The sequence below is a fragment of the Melanerpes formicivorus genome, unplaced genomic scaffold, assembly GCF_026170545.1.
Source record: "Melanerpes formicivorus ecotype bairdi unplaced genomic scaffold, bMelFor1.0.p_v2 SCAF_60, whole genome shotgun sequence".
Lineage (NCBI taxonomy): Eukaryota > Metazoa > Chordata > Aves > Piciformes > Picidae > Melanerpes > Melanerpes formicivorus.
The window spans coordinates 3,001,926-3,026,014 of NW_027142412.1; the positions used below are offsets into that span (position 1 = coordinate 3,001,926).

The 24,089-nt window shown below is 58.1% G+C and overlaps 1 protein-coding gene across 6 annotated transcripts in view; it reads left to right on the forward strand.

Annotated features, from left to right (window-relative positions):
* The window catches only part of NF2 (NF2, moesin-ezrin-radixin like (MERLIN) tumor suppressor), a 60,142-nt gene that overhangs the window by 21,365 nt on the left and 14,688 nt on the right, over window positions 1–24,089 (forward strand). For 3 of the 6 annotated variants that reach the window (XM_068161831.1, XM_068161830.1, XM_068161828.1), the window contains exons 5-14: window positions 281–349; window positions 1,228–1,310; window positions 1,956–2,031; window positions 2,868–3,002; window positions 6,586–6,660; window positions 8,201–8,314; window positions 13,916–14,038; window positions 14,392–14,609; window positions 16,621–16,726; window positions 22,887–23,017. In XM_068161831.1, the coding sequence (XP_068017932.1) occupies window positions 281–349; window positions 1,228–1,310; window positions 1,956–2,031; window positions 2,868–3,002; window positions 6,586–6,660; window positions 8,201–8,314; window positions 13,916–14,038; window positions 14,392–14,609; window positions 16,621–16,726; window positions 22,887–23,017 (1,130 nt within the window). The remainder of the gene's footprint in view (window positions 1–280; window positions 350–1,227; window positions 1,311–1,955; window positions 2,032–2,867; window positions 3,003–6,585; window positions 6,661–8,200; window positions 8,315–13,915; window positions 14,039–14,391; window positions 14,610–16,620; window positions 16,727–22,886; window positions 23,018–24,089) is intronic. The other 3 variants (XM_068161832.1, XM_068161829.1, XM_068161833.1) reach the window with 1 other exon arrangement.

The window sequence follows — 24,089 nt, forward strand, 5'->3', positions numbered from 1 at the left end:
CAGCTCACAGTGGACACCAGCTGATGGTGGGAAGCTTTCCTCTGCTCCCCACTCTGCTGCCTGAGCAGAAGGAGGCTCTTAGTTTCCCTCAGCAATCAGATGGCAAAGGAAATGTGGCTGTGAAGCTTGGCAAGCAGTGAATGTTCTCTGCTCTGCAAGGGGAAGGGTGGAAGGAGGCTGCCTCTGCTGCCTGCTCCAGGGGTGGATGTCTAAGGGTGCAGGAGGCTCTCCCTGCCTGCTGCTCACATGGGCTGGGCACAATCTCTCTGCTTCCTTCCAGTACGGCGATTACGACCCCAACGTCCACAAAAGAGGCTTCTTGGCACAGGAGGAGCTGCTTCCAAAGAGGGTGAGAAGCTTGCCTGGGTGGAGGAGTTGGTGCCCAGAAGCCTTGGTGGTGTTTGGTGTAACAGAGCCCCTTGCAGGGGTCTTTGTGGCACTGCCTGCAGGCTGCCCCTGCTCCCCTTCCCTTGGGCTTCCTTAACAAGCCAACAAGATGTATCAAGGGAGGAGAGTTCAGCCTCTCTCAGGGCAGCCCCTGCTATCAGTCCAGGCTGGGGGCTGAAGAGCAATGCTGGCAGGGCTGGAAGCCCTCTGCTGGGAGGCCAGGCTGAGAGAGTTGGGGCTGTTCAGCCTAGAGAAGAGAAGGCTCCAGGGAGACCTCCTGGTGGCCTTGCAGTGCTGAAAGGGCTGAGCAGAAAGCTGGGGACAGAGTTCTGAGCAGGGGCTGCTGTGCCAGGAGAAGAGGTGATGGTTTGAAACTAAAGGAGGGAGATTGAGAGTGGAGAGGGAAATGTTTGCCACTGAGGGTGGGGAGAGCCTGTGCCAGGCTGCCCAGAGAGGAGGGAGATGCTCCATCCTTGGAGGCATTCCAGGTGAGGTTGTGAGAGGCTCTGAGCAGCCTGCTGTGCTTGGGGGTGTCCCTGCTGGCTGCAGGGGCTTGGACTGCCTGTGGGTCTGTGGTATTTCAGTAAAAGCAGAAGCAGATGTTTCCTCTCTCCATGGCTTCATCCTCCCTGCTTCCATCCTGGTGGCCTGTGGAGGGCTGGCCTGTGCTGTCTGCTTGGGAGGGCTCTGGGCAAAGCAGGGCACAGGGCTGAGTGGAATGTTGCCCTTCTCCAGGTGGGACATGGTGCTGGGCAGGGGCTGCTTGGAGCTTGCTTGCTGGCTAAGCAGACAATGGCCAGAGCAGCAGTGTGCCCTACTCTGCCTTTCCATGCTTCTCAGGTGATAAACCTGTACCAGATGACTCCAGAGATGTGGGAGGAGAGGATCACAGCCTGGTACGCTGAGCACCGGGGCAGAGCCAGGTGAGTGCTGGTGGCTTGGGCTCAGTCCCTGCCCTGAAGAGCCAGCAGGGTTTGGGGAGCCTGGGCAGGCAATGGGTGGGCTCTGCTGATGGCAGGGTTAAGCCAGCACACCTCTGCAGCAGGCTTCTGAAGAGCAAAAGCTCTTTGCTTGCTCTGCATGACCCTTGGAGACCAAGGGGGTGCTTGAGAGAGTTCAGGTGAGATGCTCCTAAGGAGCCACCCACAGAGGGGAAGGGAGGGCTTCAGGCTGTGCTCTGGGCCAGGGAAAGAAAGGAGGATTCAGACTGCTGAGGTCTTGTGTCCTCAGGTGGTGAAACTCTCCTTAGGGGTGGAGGGGCCTGAAGCCATAGATCTACAATGGGGGCCCCCAGCAAGGGATGTCCTGTTTGTGCTGGAGGGCCTGGATGGAGTGGAGAGAGCACAGCATCTCTCCAGACAGGCAGCAGCAGCCATTAAGATGCTGGTGAGCTGCAGAGTGGGATTTGCTGTTGGGCTTTATTGATCCTGCCAGCAAAGACAGGCTTGACCTGTGTGACAGCAGCAGCCCAGGCTTTAAACCCTCCTGAGTGCTGAGGATCAGCAGGAGCAGCTGTCTGTCTCTCTCTGATCCTACCAAGTGTTGTAACACTGGCTGTGCTTTGACAGAGATGAAGCTGAGATGGAGTATTTGAAGATAGCTCAGGACCTGGAGATGTATGGAGTCAACTATTTTGCAATCAGGGTGAGTGCAGGCTGTGGTCACCTTCCCCTGCTGGGCTGCCTCTTGGGTTAGTCTCCATCCTTTGTGTGCCTGTGGGATGGGAGGAGTGGAATATCAGAAGGCCAGCAGAGCTGGCTTTGGAGGGGGCAGCAGAGCTGGCTTTGGAGGGGGCAGCAGAGCTGGCTTTGGAGGGGGCAGCAGAGCTGGCTTTGGAGGGGGCAGCAGAGCTGGCTTTGGAGGGGGCAGCAGAGCTGGCCTGGGAGGGGGCAGCAGAGCTGGCTTTGGAGGGGGCAGCAGAGCTGGCTTTGGAGGGGGCAGCAGAGCTGGCCTGGGAGGGGGCAGCAGAGCTGGCTTTGGAGGGGGCAGCAGAGCTGGCTTTGGAGGGGGCAGCAGAGCTGGCCTGGGAGGGGGCAGCAGAGCTGGCTTTGGAGGGGGCAGCAGAGCTGGCTTTGGAGGGGGCAGCAGGCCTGGCCTGGGAGGGGGCAGCAGAGCTGGCTTTGGAGGGGGCAGCAGAGCTGGCCTGGGAGGGGGCAGCAGAGCTGGCCTGGGAGGATCCAGCAGAGCTGGCCTGGGAGGATCCAGCACACCTGACCTGGGATGGGGCAGCAGCAGGCCTGGCCTGGGAGGATCCAGCAGAGCTGGCCTGGGAGGATCCAGCAGGCCTGACTTGGGATGGGGCAGCAGCAGGCCTGGCCTGGGAGGATCCAGCAGAGCTGGCAGGTGGCTGCCAGGGCGGCAGGAGCGCTTCTCACACACACCCCAGCGAGGGCTCAGTGCTCAGGGCTGGGGGATGATGCTAGCAGTGGTCCATGTCAGAGCTGCTGAAGGGATTTCTGCTCTTTCTTTCTGTCTTTCAGAATAAAAAAGGCACTGAGCTGCTGCTTGGAGTTGATGCCTTGGGGCTGCACATCTATGACCCAGACAATAGGCTGACCCCCAAGATCTCCTTCCCGTGGAACGAGATCCGCAACATCTCATACAGCGACAAAGAGGTATGGAGACATCTCCCTGCCCTCCTGAGGGCAGGCAGCACACCACTCTGCCTGCCAGTGCTTTCTCTTAGCTGTGCTGCTGTCACCAGCTCAGCTAAGGGCAGCCCAGCTTCTCCAGGCAAAACCTGGGCTTCAGCAGGAGCTGGGTGTGAGAGGTCAGCTGGGAGCTGCTCCCCTGGCTGCCAGAGTCTGCAAACCCTCTGTGGAAGGTGTTCAGTAAAGCAAAATTGCTGTGCCTGTAAGATCAGAGTTCAGAAGCTGAGATCTCTGCTTTATTTGGTCTGTTATGGACTACAGTGAGGTTATTCCTGGCCAGAAGGCCTCTTGCCATGTCATTGCTTCCTCCTCAGGCTGCTGGAATCCTTGTAGGAAGCTGAGGACTTGAAGCACTCCATGGAGATGCAGAATGGAAATGCCAGCAGGGCAGCAGGGTGAGGGTTGGAAGGGACCTCTGGAGGTCCTCCAGTCCAATCCCCTGCTAAAGCAGGGCACCCACAGCAGCACAGTGCCCAGGGGGGGCTTGGAAGCTCTCCACACCAGGAGGCTCCACAACCTCTCTGGGCAGCCTGCTCCAGGCCTCCAGCACCTGCACACTAGAGAATCTTCTCCTCCTGCTCACATGGAACCATCTGGGCTCCAGTTTGTGCCCTCTGCCCCTTGGCCTGTCCCTGGGCACCACTGAGCAGAGTCTGCCCCCAGCCTCTTGCCCCCCACAGCTCCTTTATCCCTTAGCATTGCTCAGCTCCCCTCTGGGGCTGCTCTTCTCCAGGCTCAGCAGCCCCAGGGCTCTCAGCTTTTCCTCCTCAGAGCTGCTCCAGGCCCCTCAGCATCTTTGGAGCCTCCCCTGGCCTCTCTCCAGCAGTTCCTTGCCTCTCCCATATCTCTTCAGAAGATTGGAATCTTCTCAGTGGTCAGGCAGCAAACCCAGCTGGCAGCAGTGGTGGGATGGGCTGTGAGGGGAAGCTGAGCTGCTCAGTCCTCACTTGAGAGCAGCTCAACACTGCCTTCATGATAAGGAAGAAAGTGAACTTGTTAATTAAAAATGGTTCCCCTATTTAAACAAGATATTGATCAAGGGAAGGGCTGAAGGTTCCTCCTCAGCTCTGCCTTGGTGAGTTCTGTAAGCAGCAAGGCTCTGCTGGAATTCTCTTCCCTTGCTTTGGTGTTTAAAAGCAAAAGAGCTTCACAGAGCTTGCAGAGCAGCCCAGCCCTGGGTGCTGACTGTCAGAGGCTCTGCTGCCTGTGGCAGAGCAGTGGAGTGGGGTCACAGAATCACAGAATGGCTCAGGTTGGGAGGGACCTCAGAGCTCATCCACTCCAACCTCCCTGCCATGGCCAGGCACACCTCTCAGCTAGACTTGGGTGCTCCAGACCTTATCCAAGCTGGCCTTCAACACCCCCAGGGAGGAGGCAGCCACAACCTCTCTGGGCAATCCCTTCCAGGGTCTCACCACCCTTGTACTGAGGAACTTCTTCCTCAGCTCCAGTCTGACCCTGCTCTCCCTCAGCTTCAAACCCTTCCCCCTTGGCCTGTCTCAGACACCCTTAGGAGCAGTCCCTCTGCAGCCTTCCTGCAGGATCCCTTCAGCTATTGGAAGGCAGCTCTAAGGTCCCCCTGGAGTCTTCTCTTCTCCAGGCTGAGCAACCCCAGGAAGGTTTTGGCTCAGGCAGAAGTGGGGGGATTGAAGCCCCAGGCCTTGACATGAGACTCTAAGAGAGCCTTCTCCTGGGGGAGCAGACTGCCAGCTTCCATCTGCTCCAGCACCTGTGTGATGAGTGGCCACAAGCAGCCCTGGCATGATAGTGCCCAGCTTGGTAGCTGGGTAGCACAGCCCCATTGGCACCAGAGGGGGCTTTAATCTGCCCTGACAAAGATGGAGTGCTGAGGAGCACCTGGGGTCCATCTGCAGCTGGATTGCTGCTGTTGCTTTCAGTGAGTGCTGGGGGTTCTGCTGGAGCCCCCAGGGATGCTCACACCTCTGCCTGCTCTTAAAGATGGGCTCTTCAACTGCCAGGAGGAAGCACTGCCAGGGCAGGTGGTGCTGAGCCCTTTCCTGGCAGTGCAGCAGATGACAAAGGGACCTGCTCTACTGCCTGCTCCTGAGCTGCCTCTGCTCTGCTGCCTGCTCCTGAGCTGCCTCTGCTCTGCTGCCTGCTCCTGAGCTGCCTCTGCTCTACTGCCTGCTCCTGAGCTGCCTCTGCTCTGCTGCCTGCTCCTGAGCTGCCTCTGCTCTACTGCCTGCTCCTGAGCTGCCTCTGCTCTACTGCCTGCTCCTGAGCTGCCTCTGCTCTGCTGCCTGCTCCTGAGCTGCCTCCTCAGCCTTCCTGCTGTGGCCTGGGGAGGGATGGGAGAGCTGTGTGCCTTCTGCAAACATGGGGTGGAGGAGCACTCCAGCTCCTCAGGCATCCTTTGGTAGTTCAGAGGCTGCTTTCTCTGCATCCCACAGGTCTTGAGCCTGGCCATGCCACCCTTGTCCTCCTGAGAGACTCCTCCTGAGCCTGGCCATGCCACCCCTGTCCTCCTGAGAGACTCCTCCTGGGCCTGGCCATGCCACCCCTGTCCTCCTCAGAGACTCCTCCTGGGCCTGGCCATGCCACCCCTGTCCTCCTCAGAGACTCCTCCTGGGTCTGGCCATGCCACCCCTGTCCTCCTCAGAGACTCCTCCTGGGTCTGGCCATGCCACCCCTGTCCTCCTCAGAGACCTGCTGTGGGGAAGGCCTTTGGAGAGGATGAGCCCAGGGCATGGGTAGAGCTGTTGGGTTGGCACAGGGAGTGTGAGGACCAGAGAGAGGGAGCAACAGCTGGAATTGTGGAGCAGTCTGGTGACAGCTGACTTCTGGAGAGCACAACAAGGGGCAGTGGGCAGAAGCTGAGGCATAGGAAGTTCCATGGAAACAGGAGGAAGACTTAGTTCACTGTGAGGGAGACAGAAGCCTGGAGCAGGCTGCCCAGGGGGGTTGTGGAGTCTCCCTCTCCAGAGATATTCAAGACCCACCTGGATGTGTTCCTGTGTGACCTGCTCTAGGTGCTCCTGCTCTGGCAGGGGGGTTGGACTGGATGATCTCTCAGGGTCCCTTCCAGCCCCCAGCACTCTGTGATCCTGTGCAAGCACAAGGAAAATCCCTTTCTGGTCAGCCCTTGTGGGTGGAGATGTTAACAGGCAGAGCAGCAGCTCCTGGGGCTGTGTCCCTGCTGCAAGCCTCCTGCCTGGGCAGCAGGCAGCTGAGCTGGCTCCTCCTCCCTTCAGAAGCATCAGGAGGTCCTCTGTGACTGCCAGCAGAGCCTTTCCTCGGGGAGGTGCTGAGCTGTGCCCTCTGCCAGCTGCTCTGCAGAGGACAGCAGCTGTCTGCAGGTGGGCAGCACTCTGCTGGCTCTGGCTGGCAGAGCAGGCTCTCCTCTTGCTTTTGATAGCTGCTCCCTCCCTCGGCTAACAGCCCGGGGACAGCTCCCAGCCTTGCTTGTCTGACCCTCCTCTGAGCAGAGCTTCCAGTGAGGCTTTTATAGCTGGGGTTTTATTACTGTGCTGCTCTCTGATAGCTCTCTCTGCCTCTCCATTGTTTTCCTCTCCCCTTGCCTCCCCAGTTCACCATCAAGCCTCTGGACAAGAAGATCGATGTGTTCAAGTTCAACTCCTCCAAGCTGCGTGTGAACAAGCTGGTGAGTCTGCAGGCACAGGCAGCCTCCCTGCCTGCAGCTTGCCCTCCCAGCTCTTGGAGGGAGCATGCTGGCCCAGCTGGGCTGGAGATGTGCTTTGGTGGAGCAGGCACTGCTCACTCACAGCCTTGAGAAGAGGAAGGGGAAGCTGGAGTTAAGCTCCTGGGCAGCAGCTCTCCCCCTCCCCTGCTGGCTTGGCACTGGGTTTAGGTTGGACATGAGGAAGAAGTTCTTTGCAATGGGAGTGGTGAGATACTGGAACAGCTTGCCCAGGGATGTGCAGATCTCCCTGGGTTTGGATGCAGCACTGCTGGGCTCACAGCCCTGGGTTTTCCCTCTAGAAGAGGAAGGGGGAAGCTCAAGTTAAGCTCCTGGGCAGCAGCTCTGCCCCTCTCCTGGTTTTGTGCTCCCTTTCTGAGCTCCCTCCTGTGTGGTGGAAGCACTCAGTAAGTAACACTTTCTCCTCACCCTCATCTCTGCTCCAGGTCCTCTTCTCCTGTGGATCTCTCCCCTCCTGCCCTGTGACACAGCTCTCCCTGCTTTGGGATGCAGCACTGCTGGGCTTGCAGCACTATCAGGCTCACAGCCCTGGCTTCTAGGCTGGTCCCCTCTGAGGACACTCCTTGGACAAGGCTGGAGGGAGCTGTTCTGAGCTGTTAGAGCCCAGCTGTGGGCTTGGGATCTGAAGGAGTTGTGATCCAGCTTCTGGAGGAGCTGTGCACTGTGCTGTGCTGCACAAGGGGGAGGAGGATGTTTTTTACCATCCTTGCCAGAGGGGGAGAGGACCTTTGCTGGTGTCCTGTGCTTCACATGCCATGGGGAAGTGGAGCACTTGTCATGGTCATAGTCCTGAAGCTCCTCTGACCCCAGGGAACTTGTGGACACATGAGCCAGCCCTTCAGAGAAGAATCTGAGCTCAGAAACCTGCTTTTGCTGCTGAAGAGATCCTTCACTCCTCTGTCTGTCCACCCCTTTGCTAACCCTCCTCTAGTGTTACCTCCTTCCTTGCCCTCCTTGACTACCACAGGAAAGCACAGTGGTGCTCAGAACCCTCCAGCCAAGGCTCCTGAAGATGTGCAGGGAGGGTTTTGATAAGTGGGAGTGGCTTTCCTTATCTTTGGTTTGCTTTCAGTCTCAGAACTCGAAGCATGCAGTGGGGAGAAGGTGCAAGTTCACCCTGACCCTAAAGAGAGGGGACACTGAGAGCCAGGGAAGCACTTAGAGCTGCAGAAGCCCTGGTTTGAGTGTTCAGCCTGCTGCCTTTTCAGGGCTGGTAGGAGGCTTGCCAGAGTCGTGCTGTGCTGCCTGCACAGGGAACTGAAAATGGCTTTCTGCAAAGAGCTGCTGGTGTTTGGGCTGGGACTTGGCTCCTGCCCCTCTTGTGGGTAGGAGAGCTGCTGTAGGGTTTGAGGTGAGGGGGTGGGAGTGCTTAGAAGCACCAACCCAAAGCAGCTCTAGTGTTTCTGTGTCAAGAATACAAACCACTTCACTGGCATCACATCTCCAGCTCCTTCTCTCCACTCTTCACCCCTGCCTGGAATAGATTCTCCAGCTGTGTATTGGAAACCACGACCTGTTCATGAGGAGGAGGAAAGCAGACTCCCTGGAGGTCCAGCAGATGAAGGCACAGGCCAGGGAGGAGAAAGCCAGGAAGCAGGTGAGAGACATCTCCTGTATCTCTAAACTGTGAGCCAACATCAGCAGTGCAAATGAGCTTGGGAAGGAGCAGCCCCCAGAGGGACATGGAGCACATGGTCCAGCTGAACATCTCTCCTTAGCACCAGTGACCCTCAGCTTGGCTCTGGGGATTGGTGGCAGCCCAAGTCCAGCCCCTACACTCAGGAACAAGGCTGGGAGGATGGAGGGAAGGGAGAAGCTGAGCTGGGCACCCTACAAATGTGTGCATGCAGCTCCCCTGCCTTGGAAAGGGGCTGGGGGCCCAGGCTGGAGAGGCCACAGAACCACAGAGTCCTTTAAGGTCATCGAGTCCAACCATTCTCTAAGTCTGCTGCTAAACCATAGCCCTCAGCACCACAGACACCTCCAGGCAGGAGGATTCCAGCACCTCCCTGGGGAGCCTGTTTCACATCTGGAGAACCCTTTCAAGGATGAATTTTCTTCTAGTGCCCAACCTAAATCTGCCCTGGTGCAGCCTGAGGTCATTTCCCCTTCTCCCATCACTTGTTCCTTCAGAGAAGAGACCAACCCCAAGCTCACTGCAGCCTCCTTCAGCTTTTACAAGGGGTGGTGCAACTCAAGGCAAGCTTCACACCACCCAAAAGCCATTTTCATGGAGTGGGCTGGGTTGGAAGGTGACCAAGGGTCATCTAGGCCAACTGCCCTGCAGTGAGCATGGACATCCTCCACTGGATGATGCCACCCCTCTGCCCTGCCCTCCCCCTCCACCATCCAGCTGGGGGAGAGATGATGCTTTGGCACTGGGTTTAGGTTGGATATGAGGAAGAAGTTCTTTGCAATGGGAGTGGTGAGATACTGGAACAGCTTGCCCAGGGATGTGCAGATCTCCCTGGGTTTGGATGCAGCACTGCTGGGCTCACACCCCTGGGTTTTCCCTCTAGAAGAGGAAGGGGGAAGCTCAAGTTAAGCTCCTGGGCAGCAGCTCTGCCCCTCTCCTGGTTTTGTGCTCCCTTTCTGAGCTCTCCTGGTTGCAGCTGTGTGGTGGAAGCACTCAGTAAGTAACACTTTCTCCTCACCCTCATCTTTGCTCCTCTTCTCCTGTGGATCTCTCCCCTCCTGCCCTGTGACACAGCTCTCCCTGCTTTGGGATGCAGCACTGCTGGGCTTGCAGCACTATCAGGCTCACAGCCCTGACTTCTAGGCTGGTCCCCTCTGAGGACACTCCTTGGACAAGGCTGGAGGGAGCTGTTCTGAGCTGTTAGAGCCCAGCTTTGGGCTTGGGATCTGGAGGAGTTCTGATGCAGCTTCTGGAGGAGCTGTGCACTGTGCTGTGCTGCACAAGGGGGAGGAGGATGTTTTTTACCATCCTTGCCAGAGGGGGAGAGGACCTTTGCTGGTGTCCTGTGCTTCACATGCCATGGGGAAGTGGAGTACTTGTCAGGGTCATAGTCCTGAAGCTCCTCTGACCCCAGGGAAGTCATTTATGACTTGTGGAATGGAGGGAGGCCACATGAGCCAGGCCTTCAGAGAAGAATCTGAGCTCAGAAACCTGCTTTTACTCTCGAGCTCTTAGAGCCCAGCTTTGGCCACTGTGCTGGGTTTGGGATCTGGAGGAGTTCTGATCCAGATCCTGGAGGAGCTGTGCCCCATGCAGGGGGATGTGGGTCTCCACCCCTGCAGACACTCAAGATCAGGCTCGGTGTAGCCCTGGGCAGCCTGCTCTCGCTGGGAGGCGTCGCTGCAGACCGCAGCGGGGGATGAGCAAAATGACCTTTGAGGGCCCCTTCCAAGCCCATCTGCGGGGCTGGAGAGAGCCTGTTGCGGTAATCATTGCAATTGAAGCAGGGGCTGGGCTTTGCTGGAGCTGCTGTGCTCCTCCTCCCGTAAGCAGGGGGCGATGGAGGGGGCGATGGAGGGGGCGTGCAGCCTGCGCGCTGACGGCTGCCCGGAGGGCGCTGTGGAGGCAGCGGCGTGCGGCCCCTCCGCGCCTCTCGGCAGATTGGATTGCATGAATCATTGTTTGCTGCTCCTGGACCTGCTCTCTACTCACTGAAACCTGCCCAGCTAAGCCCAGCGCTGCTGCTGCTGAGAATGTAAATGTCCCTGGTGCCGGAGAGCTGCCAGGGAGCAGCAGGAGAGCGGAGCGGGCGCTGGCACCCAGCAGAGCTGTGGGCTCGGGGGGCTGCTGGATTCTGAGCACGGCCACTGGGTGGGGAGGTGCTCAGCTGAACTGGAGAGGTGATGTGGCTTGGCTTGCAGGCACCTCCTGGGGCAGTTCACCTTCCTGTGGCTCACAGAGCGACAGGAGGGGACAGAACATGAATCAGAGTGGCTCAGATTGGGAGGACCCTGGAGAGCATCTGCTGCAACCTCCCTGCCATGGGCAAGGACACCTCAGCTGGACCTGAGTGCTCAAGGCCTCATCCAACAATGCCTTGAAGACCTCCAGGGAGGAGGCATCCACAATCTCTGGGCAACCCCTTCCAGACTCTCCCCACCCTTGTACTGAGGAACGTCTTCCTCAGCTCCAGTCTGACCCTGCACTGCCTCAGCTTCCAACCATTCCCCCTTGTCCTATCTCCAGACACCCTCATGATAAGTCTCTCTGCAGCCTTCCTGCAGGTATTGGAAGGCAACTCTAAGTCCCTCCCAGAGTCTTCTCCAGGCTGAACACCCCCAGCTCCCTCAGCCTATCCTCATGGCAGAGACGCTCCAGCCCTCGGTTCATCCTTGTGGCCCTCCCCTGGACTCCCTCCAACGCTTCCTGTCCATCAGGATTCCAAGGCCTTTCTCCATGGAGCTGCTTTCCAGCAGGACAACCCCAGCTCCTTTTCCTCTCTCTCCCTCTCTCCTTCCTATCCTTGTTGTGGCAGGAGTTCTTGCTGCTGCTGCTCCCGAGTGGGCTGCAGCTCCTGACAGTGATAGATGAGGAGAGCCTTTGGCGGCCGGGAGCAGAGCAGTTGTAGCAGTGGGTGTGCTGCTCTCGGGCACAGCTGGTGGCCAGGCCACACAGCAGTCTGCCTTGTGCCACTCATTTCCCTTATTAAACCCAGCAGGTGGCCACTGCCACTGCCACCACCACCACTGCCACCGCCACCACCGCCGCCGCGCTCCAGCTGCCCAGCACTGATTTGTGACTCTCCCTTCCCTGCTGCGCTGCAGCTCAGGCTGATGAGAGCAGCCCTGCAGGGAGGGACTTGGGGGTGCTGGTGGAGGGGAAGCTGGGCAGGAGCCAGCACTGGGCACTGGCAGCCCAGAAGGCTAATGGCAGCCTGGGCTGCAGCCAAAGCAGTGTGGCCAGAGATGGAGAGAGAGGATCCTGCCCCTCTGCTCCTCTCTGCTGAGACCTCACCTGCAGGGCTGTGTCCAGCCATGGGGCCCCCAACACAAGAGAGACCTGGACCTGATGGAAAGAGGAGGCAGCAAAGATGATCAGAGAGCTGGAGAACCTCTGCCATGGGAACAAGCTGGGAGAGCTGGGGCTGTTCAGCCTGGAGAAGAGAAGGCTGCAGGGAGACCTTAGAGCTTCATTTCAATACCTGAAGGAGGCTGCAGGCAGCTGGGGAGGGACTGCTCAGGAGGGGCTGTGGGGATAGGCCCAGGGGCAATGGTTTGGAACTGGAGCAGGGCAGGCTCAGGTTGGACAGCAGGATGAAGTTCTGCACAATGAGGCTGGGGAGACACTGGAACAGGTTGCCCAGGGCTGTGCTGGAGGCTCCATCCCTGGACATCTTCAAGCTCAGCCTGGCTGTGTCCCTGTGCAGCCTGCTCTGGCTGGAGCTGTCCCTGCTGCCTGCAGGGGGATGGACAGGATGCCCTTGGAGGCTCCCTTCCAACCTGATGCAATCTGTGAAACTGTGTTCATTATCCCTGGCTCCCTTCAGGTGCTTGGCTGGTGAGGAGGCAGCTGTGGGGCATGCTTGGTCTGCACAACACTCTCAGTGTGTTCCTGGAAGAATTGGCAAGTTCTGGTGGGTGGTCTTGAGTGTAGCTTTCATGTTCCCCTCCAGGAGAAGTGTTGCTCTTGTCTCCAGGCTGAGCTAGAGGCAGAGATGTATTGTGCCTAGTGTCTGAGAGAGGTGGTGGCACTCTTTATCACCTCCCCTGAGAACCACAGACTGGGTTGGGGTGGATGGGACCTTCAGAGAGCATCCAGTCCAACCCCCCTGCAGTCAGCAGGGACAATTGCAACCAGAGCAGGTTACTCAGAGTCCCAAACCTCACCTGGAATGCTTCCAGGCTTGGGGCATCTCCCACCTCTCTGGGCAACCTGGGACAGGCTCTGTCTCAGCCTGGCCTCTCAGCAGAGGGCTTCCAGCCCTGCCAGCACTGCTGTGGTCTCCTCTGGCCCTGCTCCAACAGGTCCCTGGCTGTGCTGAGGACTCCAGAGCTGCCCCAGCACTGCAGGGGGGTCTCAGCAGAGGAGAGCAGAGGGGCAGAATCCCCTCCCTGCCCCTGCTGCTGGGGGTCAGCCCAGGACAGGGCTGGCCGGGGGCTGGCCGCGCTCGGTGCCAGCTCACGTCCAGCTTTTCACCCCCCAGCACCAGCAGGTCCTTCTCCACAGGGCTGCTCTCCATCCCATCATCTCCCAGCAATATAAATGAGTGGAAGTGAAGCTTCCAGCATGGCAGGTGAGATGTCTGATCAAAAGTAGCAGCTATCTGCATCCTTCAAACTGCTGTCTTGTGGTGTGTCTGTATCTGATGCTTTGAGGATGCCCTCAGACTGCCCTTCAGCCCAGCCTTGCTGCCTCTTCAGCTTGCTGTGAGGAGCTGTAGGTGTAGCTGCAGCTCTTGGGACCCTCCTTGTCTGAGTGCCCTGTGAGTCAGCACAGGAGGGAGCTGTCTGGGGACATCATCACTTCCAGGCAGCTTATGTGACAGTGCTGTGGGTAACAGCTTGATGGGAGGACAGGGGATTGTCTCAGGAATGGCACTTCTCCATGGAGCACCCTTCCTGGTGAAGTTCCCTGTCTTGCTGAGCAGAGAGCAGGCAGCAGGGCAGTCCTCTGCTCCAGCCCCCACCCTATGGAGAGAATCATTGAAGGGTAGGGGTTGGAAGGCACTTCTGGAGATCATCCAGTCCAACCCCCCTGCCAAAGCAGGGTCACCCAGGGCAGGTCACACAGGAACAGATCCAGATGGGTCTGGAAAGTATGCAGAGAAAGAGACTCCACAACCCCTCTGGGCAGCCTGCTCCAGGGCTCCAGCACCCTCACAGTAAAGAAGTTTCTCCTCATGTTGAGGAGGAGTTCCAGTTTGTATCTGTTTCCCAGTTGTCCTGTCACAGGACACCATTGAGAAGAGCCTGGCACCTTCCTCCTGACACCCATCCCTCAGATACTTAGAGATGTTGATCAGATCCCCTCTCAGGCTTCTCCCCTCCAGGCTAAGCAGCCCAGGGGCTCTCAGCCTCTCCTCACAGGGCAGTGCTCCAGGCCCTCAGTCATCCTGGTAGCCTCCATTGGACACTCTCCAGTCTATCCCTGCCCCTCTTGAACTGGGGAGCCCACAAGTGGACACAGTACTGCAGGTGTGGTCTCACCAGGGCAGGGCAGAGGGGCAGGAGGGCCCTTGCTGAGGTGTGTCACTTCTCACTCTCCCCCGCCCCTTATTCCCAGATGGAGCGGCAGCGTCTGGCCCGGGAGAAGCAGATGAGAGAAGAGGCTGAGAGGACAAGGGATGAGCTGGAGAGGAGGTTGATGCAGTTAAAGGAAGAGGCAACGATGGCTAACGAGGCTCTGGTAGGTCCCTGGGAGGCTGCTTCCCGAGGCACCGCAGCTGCTCCTCGCCCCCTGCGCTCGGAGGCACCGTCGGAGGCACGCTGCGGCTCTCCTCCCTTCTCAGGCTGGTGGTGGATGGTGATCAGGGGGCTGATCTCATCCTGCTGGCCTGCTGTGGGAGGAGCACAAAGGAGGAGGATTTGGGCTGGAGCCTGGGTGCATCCAGGTCTTGGTGGCAGAAGACTGCAGGCTTTTATGGGAGGGAGGGACTCTGGGCTGCGGAGTGCAGCTCCAGGCTCCGGCCGTGGGGGCTGTGAGCAGCTCTGGGGGGACGCTGGGGGTACCCCGTGGCTTAACCCTGCCTTAATTCCCAGATGAGGTCTGAAGAGACAGCAGACCTGCTGGCTGAGAAGGCTCAGATCACAGAGGAGGAGGCCAAGCTGCTGGCTCAGAAGGCAGCTGAGGCTGAGCAGGAGATGCAGCGGATCAAAGCCACGGCCATCCGGACCGAGGAGGAGAAGCGGCTGATGGAACAGAAGGTGCTAGAGGCAGAGATGTTGGCACTGAAAATGGCCGAGGAGTCGGAGAGGAGGTCAGAGGGTACCACCTTGCAGCTGCCTCTGCTTTGCTTTCCAACCCCCTCCTGGCTTAGCTGAAGTGGTGGCTGCTGCCTTGGGCCGGTCCAGCCAACGGTTTGACATGAGCCCTTGGCCGTGCGCGGCTGCAGATGGCCCCAGGGCTCAGCTGGTTGCAGTCTCCCTCTCCACTATTTGCCACAAACAGGCTCATCCCTGGGTGGGAGGTGGTGCTGCTAGAGCACTGCTGGCCCTCATCTTTCCCTGGCTTGGAGCTGGAGCCCCTTCTCTGAAGCCCTCTTTGGGAGAGTGGCCCTGCTGAGAGCAGCAGGGGAAGGGGAGGTCAGCTGGTGTGGGAGAGCGTTGGGCTTCACGAGCTTAAAGGTCTCTCCCAGCCAAAGCACTTCTGTGATCCTATGATTCTGAGGTCCTTGGCACCCTGCCTTCCACCCCACTCACACCCTGACAGCAGCAGCAGCAGAAGCCAGCTCTACTTTTGGGTTCTTTCTGCAAACACCCACAGCATTCCCCAAAGTGTTTGACAACACTTGGGTTGCTTTTCCCTCCTGGATGGGAGATCTGCCTTCCAGACTCTCTCTTTATTCCTCTGCTTCCCCCTCAGTTGTTTAGTTTTCCTTTACAAGGCCTCCTGTTCAGGTTAGCTTTGAGGTCTCCCTTGCTCCTGGAGTCCTTCCTTGTTAAAATTGCTGTTGCCATCCTCTTGATAGCAGAGCCCAGGTCCCAGGGTGCACCTGGTAGCAAGCAAGTGAAAAATCACTCTTGTTCCCTTCCAGCTGATTACACCTTTCCACAAGAGAGTTTGCTCTGTGCCAGCCCTTGTCCTTCTCTTCCTGTCTTGTGAAGTCTCCCCTCAGATCTCAACCTGGCAGAGAAAGCATCCTTCCCTCCTCTGGCTTCTCCTCGTTGAGAGCTGTTTGAGCCTCAAGGGGAAGCACTCCTGGAACCATCAGGCCCTGCAAGCAGGCAAAGCTTTGCAGTCCTGGGTGCTTCTTCCTTCTCAGTGTAGTAAATAATCATGAGTAGAGGTTTAGTTGTCAAAGAGACTGCCCCTCCTGCTGCCCAGCCAAGATTCTGGAGTTGCTCTCCCAGCTCTGGCACCTTGCCATGGTTCTCCAGCCTTAGCCTTGCTCACTGATGCACAGCCCATGCCAGAGCTGTTTCCCATGGCTTGGCTTTCTGTGCTGCTGAGAGCATCCCACAAGCCAGTGGCTCTGCCCTTTCCCTGCTCTGGTGATTTCCTACTGTACAGTTGTTGTGGGGCAAATCTCAGCCTCTTCATAGACCCACAGAATGGTCCAGCCTGGAAGGGACCTGCACAGCTCCTCCAGCCCAACCTCCCCATACTCAGCAGGGACATCCCCAGTGAGAGGCCCAGGGCCTCCTCAAGCCTCACCTTGAAGATCTCCAGGGGAGGAGCCTCAACACCTCCCTGGGCAGCCTGCTGCAGTGTTCCAGCAGCCTCACAGGGGAGGACTTCTTCCTGATACCCAATCTCAGTCTGCCCTGCTCTAGCCTGGAGCCATTGCCCCTGGTGCTGTCCCTGCAGGCCTTTGGGAACAGTCTCTCTGCAGCCTTCCTGTAGCCTCCTTCAGGTCCTGCCAGGCTGCCATTAGGTCTGCCCAGAGCCTCCTCCTCTCCAGGCTGAACACCCCCAGCTCCCTCAGCCTCTCCTTGGAGCAGAGCTGCTCCAACCCCTGATCCTGTTTGTGGTCCTCATCTGGACCTTCTCCATCAGCTCCAGGTCCTTCCTGTGCTGAGGGCACCAGAGCTGCACACAGGGCTCCAGGTGAGGTCCCCCTAGAGCAGAGCAGAGGCAGAGTCACCTCTCTGGCCCTGCTGGCCACACTGCTCTGGGTGCAGCCCAGGCTGTGATGTGCCTCCTGGGCTGCAAGCTCACACTGCCTGCTCCTGTCCAGCTTCACCTCCAGCCCTGCAGTCCTGCTTCTCCCTCTTCTGCTTCCTCTCAGCTGGGCTCTGACATGTGCTGCTTGCTGTGGTGCTCTGCAGGGCGAAGGAGGCTGAGCAGCTGAAGCAGGACCTGCAGGAGGCTCGCGAGTCGGAGCGGAGAGCCAAGCAGAAGCTCCTGGAGATCACCAGCAAGTCCTCCTACACGGTGAGACAGTGACCTGTGGCACACTCCCCGGCCCCCAGCCCTGCTCTGCAGCCTGCAGGAGCCTCCTACCCCTCTCCTCTTGGCGCAGAGGGAGACAGAAGGCTTCAGAGAGACCCTGGAGCTGCATTTCAGTATCTGAAGGGGGCCTGCAGAAAGGCTGGGGAGGGACTGGGAAGGGTCTCTGCTGAGAGGCCAGGGGGCAGTGGTTTGACATCAGAGCAGGACAGCTTTAGGTTGGACATCAGGAGGAAGATCTACACAATGAGAGTGGCAGGATACTGGAACAGGTGTCCCAGGGCTGTGGTTGAAGGCCTGTTCCTGGAGAGGCTCAAGGTCAGACTTCTTGTGGCCATGGGCAGCCTGACCTTGGCTGGAAGTGTCCCTGCTGACTACAGGGGGGTGGACAAGATGACCACACCTGGAATATTGCATCCAGTTTTGGTCTCTCCAGTTCTGGAGAGACAGGGAACTGGTGGAGAGAGCCCAGGGGAGGCTCCAAAGATGCTGAGGGGCCTGCAGCAGCTCTGTGAGCAGCAAAGGCTGAGAGCCCTGGGGCTGAGAGCCTGCAGAAGAGCAGCCCCAGAGGGGAGCTCAGCAATGCTCAGCAAGAGCTAAAGGACCTGGGTGGGGGGCAAGAGGCTGGGGCCAGACTCTGCTCAGTGGTGCCCAGGGACAGGACAAGGGGCAAGGGGCACAAACTGGAACCCAGGAGGTTCCATCTGAAGAGGAGGAGAAAGTTGTTTGTTGTGAGGGTGCTGGAGGCCTGGAGCAGGCTGCCCAGAGAGATTGTGGAGTCTCCTGGTGTGGAGAGCTTCCAACCCCCCCTGGGCACTCTGCTGCTGGGCAGGCTGCTGTGGGAGCCCTGCTGGAGCAGGGGGGGGTTGGAGTGGGTGATCTCCAGAGGTCCCTTCCAATCCCACCCTGCTGGGCTTCTGTGAGAGCTGTCAGAGCTGCACTTTGGTGGCACAGGTGGGGACTGCTCCAGCTCAGCACTAGCCCTTAAAATAGAGTTAACAAAGCTGGAGGAGAGAGGAGGTCCTTGGCCTGGCTTGGCAGGCTGGATGCTGTTCAGAACCTGTGCATTCCTTCTGTGGGCATGAACTGCAGTTTATCTGTGTGCTGGGGGAAAAAGCCTTCCTTGCAAGGAGATTATTCCACACTTGCCCATTAAGAGGGTTTCACACCTTCCTCTGCAGCAGCTGCTCCTGCTTGCTGCTGGGGACTGACACTCCAGACTGCATGGCCACTGCTCAGACCTGTCTGGCACTTCTGTCCTCAACTCCTCTGATGGTGCTGCAGGGCCTGCAAAAACCCATCAAGAGCTTGCCTCCACCCAGCTCCCACCTGTCACCACCCCCAGGCTGGCTGCCTGCTGTGCTGAGGGCTGAGAGCTCAGCAGCATCCGGAGTGAGCCCTGCAGATGGACCTGGAGCTGGCAGCGGAGCTGCTGCTGAGGCTTCCATTTGTCCCTGCAGGCTGCTTCATGCAGGCACAGACTGGTCTGGGTTGGAAGGGACCTCTAAAGGCCATCCAGGCCAACCCCCTGCAGCCAGCAGGGACAACCCCAACCAGAGCAGGTTGCTCACAGCCTGCACAGGGGGGTTGGACTGGGTGAGCTTTACAGGTCCCATCCAACCCAAGCCACTCTCTGGTTCTGTGCTGCTGCTGCTGTGTGTGTTTGAGGGCAGAGGAGTGGGAGGTGCTGGGATCTGGTTCCTGTGCAGCACTTCAAAGAGAGCCTTTGGGTGAGCCTTCCTCCCCTGCCTGCTCACTGAAGGACCTAGCAGGCAGCTCAGGGGAGGGAACAAGCCCAGGCTGGCCTGGGGCATGAAGCAGCTGTGAGAGCTGCTGTTGGGAGGCTCATCTCCCTCAGGTGGATGGCAGCTCTGACAAACAGTGCACACTTTCAGCTCCTCTCTTCCTTAATGAGGGTTTCATGCTCAGCTTGTTCCCTTCTGTGCTCTTAGGGCTTGTGCTGTGGTGTCCCCTGGCTCTGAGACCTAGACAGGACTTCCCTCAGGGGATGAAGAGCAGGAGAGGAGGGGGACTGGCTGGATGTTGTTGCAGGAAAGGCAAGCAACAGTTAAACCTGCAGGGCTTTCTTTCCCCTTTTCCAGTTTCCCACCCTGGTTCTTTCAAGCTTGTGTCAGTGTCTTTTTAGTCCTTGAAGCCCAGCTGCCTTTGTGGTGGGACTGGTAGGTGATGCATGAGAAGGAAGATGTGAAGCTGACTCTCAGGCCATCAGGACTGGCAGAACAATTCATTCTTTACTGCCTTGCTGACAGCACTTTGCCTCCTTCACTGCCCTTCAGGTACCACTCATGGCAAGATGAAAGGCAGTCACAGCCTCTTGGATCCTCTTGAAGCAGTAAGCAGCTGTCTTAGGCTTGCCCAAGTGCTTGAGGAGTGAAGGAGAGGCAGCAGCAACAGGAGGAGCTCTGCCTGCAGAGGAAGCCTCCTGACACGGCTTGCTCTGTGCTCCCCCTGCCTGGCTCTGTGCTCCCCCTGCCTGGCTCTGTGCTCCCCCTGCCTGGCTCTGTGCTGCAGAGGGATGACCTCTGTCAGTGCCATGCCTGCCTCTGTTAACTGCAGGCAGGTGCTTTAATGCAGTACCAGGGTTGAGCAGTTTGTTTCAGGTGAGGAAACACAGATGGGAGTAGGGCTGTGTGCCCTTTCTCAGATGCCTGTGTGGCAGTGACACTCCTGTGCCCTGGGCTGCAAATCTCTGCCCCTCCTGCAGGGCTTGCCCTGCATTAGTGCAGGTGCCAGGGGAGTGCTTGGCTCTCAGTGGTGCACCTCACTGTGCTCTTTAACCATGGAAGCATGGAATGTTTGGGGGTGGAAGGGACCTTTAGAGGTTGTCCTCAGTGAGCAGGCAGGGGAGGAAGGCTCACCCAAAGCCCCTCTATGAAGTGCTGCACAGGAGCCAGGGCCCAGCACCCCCCACTCCTCTGCCCTCAAACACACACACAGCAGGATGTGACTGCAGGGTCATGGACTGGTTTAGGTGGGAAGGGACCTGTAAAGGTCATCTGGGGCAACCCCCCTGCAGCCAGCAGGGACAACCCCAACCACAGCAGGTTGCTCACAGCCCCAAACAACCTCACCTGGAATGCTGCCAGCCATGGGGCAGCTCCCACCTCCCTGGGCACCCTGGGACAGGCTCTCCCCACCCTCAGTGGCAAACATTTCTCCCTTCTCCCCAGGCTGAATCTCCATCTTTCAGTTTCAAACCATCACCTCTTGTCCTGACACAGCAGGCCCTGCTCAGAAGATTGTCCTCAGCTTTCTCTGCTCTTCCCTTACTCTTCCTCACTGCTGCTGCTCTCTGATTTCTCCCAGATTTTCCTTGCTGAGGACAGCCAAGAAGTGTCTGTGGTAACCCTGACAAATTGGTGTCTGCACTTAATGGTTGCAGCAGCTGAAATTCCTGTTTCTGCTCTTGCTTGGGCTTGTTTTTAAAGCACAACTCACTGAGCTTGTGCTGGCTAAAATCCTAAAGGTTATTTGAAGGCCAGCAGGCTGCTCCTGATGCTCCTGGCTGCCCTGCCTGGCAGAGCTGGGAGAAGCTCACATGGGAAGGGCTTTGCAAACAGCTCTGTGGCTTACATGGGAAGAGAATTGAATATCCTCCTAGCTGGAGCACCTCTGCCATGAGGACAGGCTGAGGGAGCTGGGGGTGTTCAGCTTGGAGAAGAGGAGACTCTGGATGGACCTTTGAGCTGCCTTCCAATAGCTGAAGGGATCCTGCAGGCAGCTGCAGAGGGACTGCTCCTAAGGGTGTCTGAGCCAGGCCAAGGGGGAAGGGTTTGAAGCTGAGGGAGAGCAGGGTTAGACTGGAGCTTAGGAAGAACTTCTGCAGTATGAGGATGGTGGAAGGGGTTGTCCAGGAGGGCTGTGGATGTCCCCTCCCTGGAGGTGTTCAGGGCCAGGCTGGATGAGGCCTCGAGCACCCTGGGCTGGTTGAGAGGTGTCCCTGGCCGTGGCAGGGAGGTTGGAGTTGATGATCTGTGAGGTCTCTTCCAGCCTGAGCCATTCTATGATCCATGTAGTGCTGAAATCAGGGAAGGGCTGTGGCAGAGCTGTGCCCTTGCCCTGGGGACTGGAATTCAAGCACTCTGCTTCCAGTGCCTGCTCCTGAATTCATGTGGCTGTATCCTGCCCTGGAAGCCATTGCACAGGGGAGTAAGAAACCCTCTTTCCTTCTTTTGGGTGCTGCCTTGTTTAGGCTTGTCCTAGGTGGTTGCATCCCTGCTTTGCCTCCTGAGGGTGAAGGGAGTGTCACCCCTGCCGGGTCTGTGCAGCCAGAGGGCGAGCTGGGCCCTGGCTGTTTGTGCACGCCAGGCTGGCAGCGAGGGAAGAGGCAGCTTATTGTGCAGAGTAAATCTGTCACCACAGGTCCTGGGGAGGCAGAGCTCACTGCAAACCATCCCTGGAGCAGCCCAGGTAGGAGAAATGAGGGAAAGAAGCTGGAGCTGAAGATCTGGTTCGTTGGAGCTGGTAGCTTAAAACCATCTCCTGCCATCCCCCCAGGCCAGGCTGCTCTGGGTGTGCTGGTTTCATTACAGGGATCCCTTAAAGCAAGCAGGAGCAGCTAGCAGCAAGGTGGGTGCCTTTAAGGTGCTGGGCTGGATCTCTCCTGTCCAGAATGAGAGCTCAGCACACTGGCAGAGGCTCTGACTGAGCTGCAGGCACATATTCTGCTGTCTGAAGCCGCTGTGCCACCCTTGCCTTGTGCCACTGCTTGCGACCTCGTGTAACGCATTGTGAGAGCAGAGCGATGGCTTGAGCCAGGCCACTTATCCTCTGCTGGTAATGAGCTCATTTGTTAGAGCTGTGGCAGGGCTTTGGACTGGGAGAAGGGACATTTTTCTAGGGGGAAGATAAAAATCTGAGTGTGTGTCTGTGGGAGATGTCACAGCATTTCCAGCAGGAGGAATGTCCCAGGCTCCTGCTCGGGCGCGATAGGAATCGTTCCCTGCCCTACCTCTGCGCTTCCCAGCAGTGCCTCCTGGCTGCTTGGAACTGCAAACTGCTGCCAAGATAACAATGTGTCAGCCTGGCTTCTGGACCCTAAGCTGCACCCCGAGTTAACCCTTGGGGTTAGGTTGCTCTTGGCTCATGCTCTGGGGGCCAGTGAGGTGCAGGACCCTGCTGTCACACGGAGTCTCGCGTTGCCGCTCTTCAAACCTTGCGCTTCACCAATGTGATTTACACAGAGGCACAGATGGCACCAGGGCATCTTGTCCACCCCCTCTGCAGTCAGCAGGGACACCTCCAGCTAGAGCAGGCTGCCCAGGGATACATCAGCTCTGATCTAGAAAGTTTCCAGGGACAGGGCCTCACAACCACGTCCCTGGGCAGCCTGTGCCAGTGTCTCCCCAGCCTCACTGTGCAGAGCTTCCTCCTGATGTCCAACCTAAATCTGCCCTGCTCCAGTGTCAAGCCATTGACCCTCATCCTGTCACTGCAAGCCCTTCTAAACAGTCCCTCTGCAGCCTTCCTGTAGGTCCCCTTCAGATAGTTAATGTTAGATAGCTGTCAGATAGCTCTCAGGAGGCGACTTCTGCCCAACATTGTTGTGAAACTGAGACTATGCTGGGGTGTGTCAACAGGTGTTGAAGGCAGGAGTTGGTTTGTGTCCTCTTTATCACTGCAAAGAGCAGAGAAAGGAGCAATAGCTCTGAACTGAAGAGGGAGTGGAGCAGGAGGAGGCTTTCAGGCTGGGCTAGTGCTTGGAGCACCAGGCTTCTGCAGCACCTTGGAGTAGTCAGCACCCTCTGTGCTGAGACCAGCAGCTGCTCAGAGGATCAGCCAGGTTGGAAAAGACCTCAGAGATCATCAAGTCCAACCTAACACCTCATGATCTGCTCTCCAGAAGGCCTGAGGCTGGGTCAGACAAACCAGGTGGTGGTTCCTCAGGAGCACCTCTGCCCCTTCCCCTTCCCCGTGCCAGCGGTGAGATCCCTCCCGCGCCACGCCGGCGTGCCCCCACCCCCTGCCACCGGCGTGGTGCCACCTGTGTGAGCAGCAGCCCAGGATCTTGCTACAGCACCCTGTGCTGGCTGCTGAGGTGGTGCTTTGATCCTCCCTCGATGCTGCAGAAGGTTTGCTGCAGGATTCCTCCACAGTGATTCATCAGTGCTGTGTCTCCCTCCAGCAGGCCATGAACTCCAGCACGACGCCGCTGCCCACGGACCTGCCCAGCTTCAACCTCATCAACGAGAGCCTCTCCTTCGACTTCAAGGATACAGACATGAAGAGGCTGTCCATGGAAATCGAGAAGGAGAAGTATGTGGCATGCATCCAGGCTAGGCCAGGGCTGGGATGGCAGGGGGACGTGAAGAAGAGTGCAGCCAGCAGGTCAAGGGAGGTTCTCCTCCCCCTCTGCTCTGCCCTGGTGAGGCCATGCCTGGAATATTGCATCCAGTTCTGGCCTCCCAGTTCTGGAGAGACAGGGAACTGCTGGAGAGAGCCCAGGGGAGGTTCCAAAGATGCTGAGGGGCCTGCAGCAGCTCTGTGAGCAGCAAAGGCTGAGAGCCCTGGGGCTGAGAGCCTGGAGCAGAGCAGCCCCAGAGGGGAGCTGAGCAATGCTCAGCAAGAGCTAAAGGACCTGGGTGGGGGGCAAGAGGCTGGGGCCAGGCTCTTACCAGTGGTGCCCAGGGACAGGACAAGGGGCAGCAGGCACAAATTGGAACCCAGGAGGTTCCATCTGAAGAGGAGGAGAAACTTGCTTGTTGTGAGGGTGCAGGAGGCCTGGAGCAGGCTGCCCAGAGAGATTGTGGAGTCTCCTTGTGTGGAGAGCTTCCAACCCCCCTGGCCACTCTGCTGCTGGGTGAGCTGCTGTGGGTGCCCTGCTTTAGCAGGGGGCTTGGACTGGATGATCTCCAGAGCTCCCTTCCAAGCCTCACCACGCTGGGGCTCTGGGGTTTGTGCCTCAGTTGCCTCAGGAGCAAGCCAGCTCTCGTTGGGGCTAGAAGTGTCTGTGTGGCAGAGAGAGCCAGCAGCAGCAGCCTGGCTGCTGGGGCACTGAGCTGTTAGCAGAGTGTCCAGAGGTGCTGGGGGCAGCTGGGATGTGTGCTGAGGTGCCCCTGGGGCTCTCATCCCTTCCTCCTGGAACCTGCCTCACGGTTCGCCAGGAAAGCTGAGTGCCAGCAGCTTTGGCTGTGGGGAGCAGCTCTGAGCTGGAGCTCTCCTGAGGGGGGAGGGCAGCCTTCAAAATTACCAGTGGAGCTGAAATCAAAGCAGAGCAGATTCTAATCTCTGCAGGAATAATGTGCTTTGTTCCTTGACTTGGGGGGTAGATCAAAGCCAGAAGGGCTCTGCCATAGTTCTCTGGCCACAGCTTCCTGGGGGCTGGAAT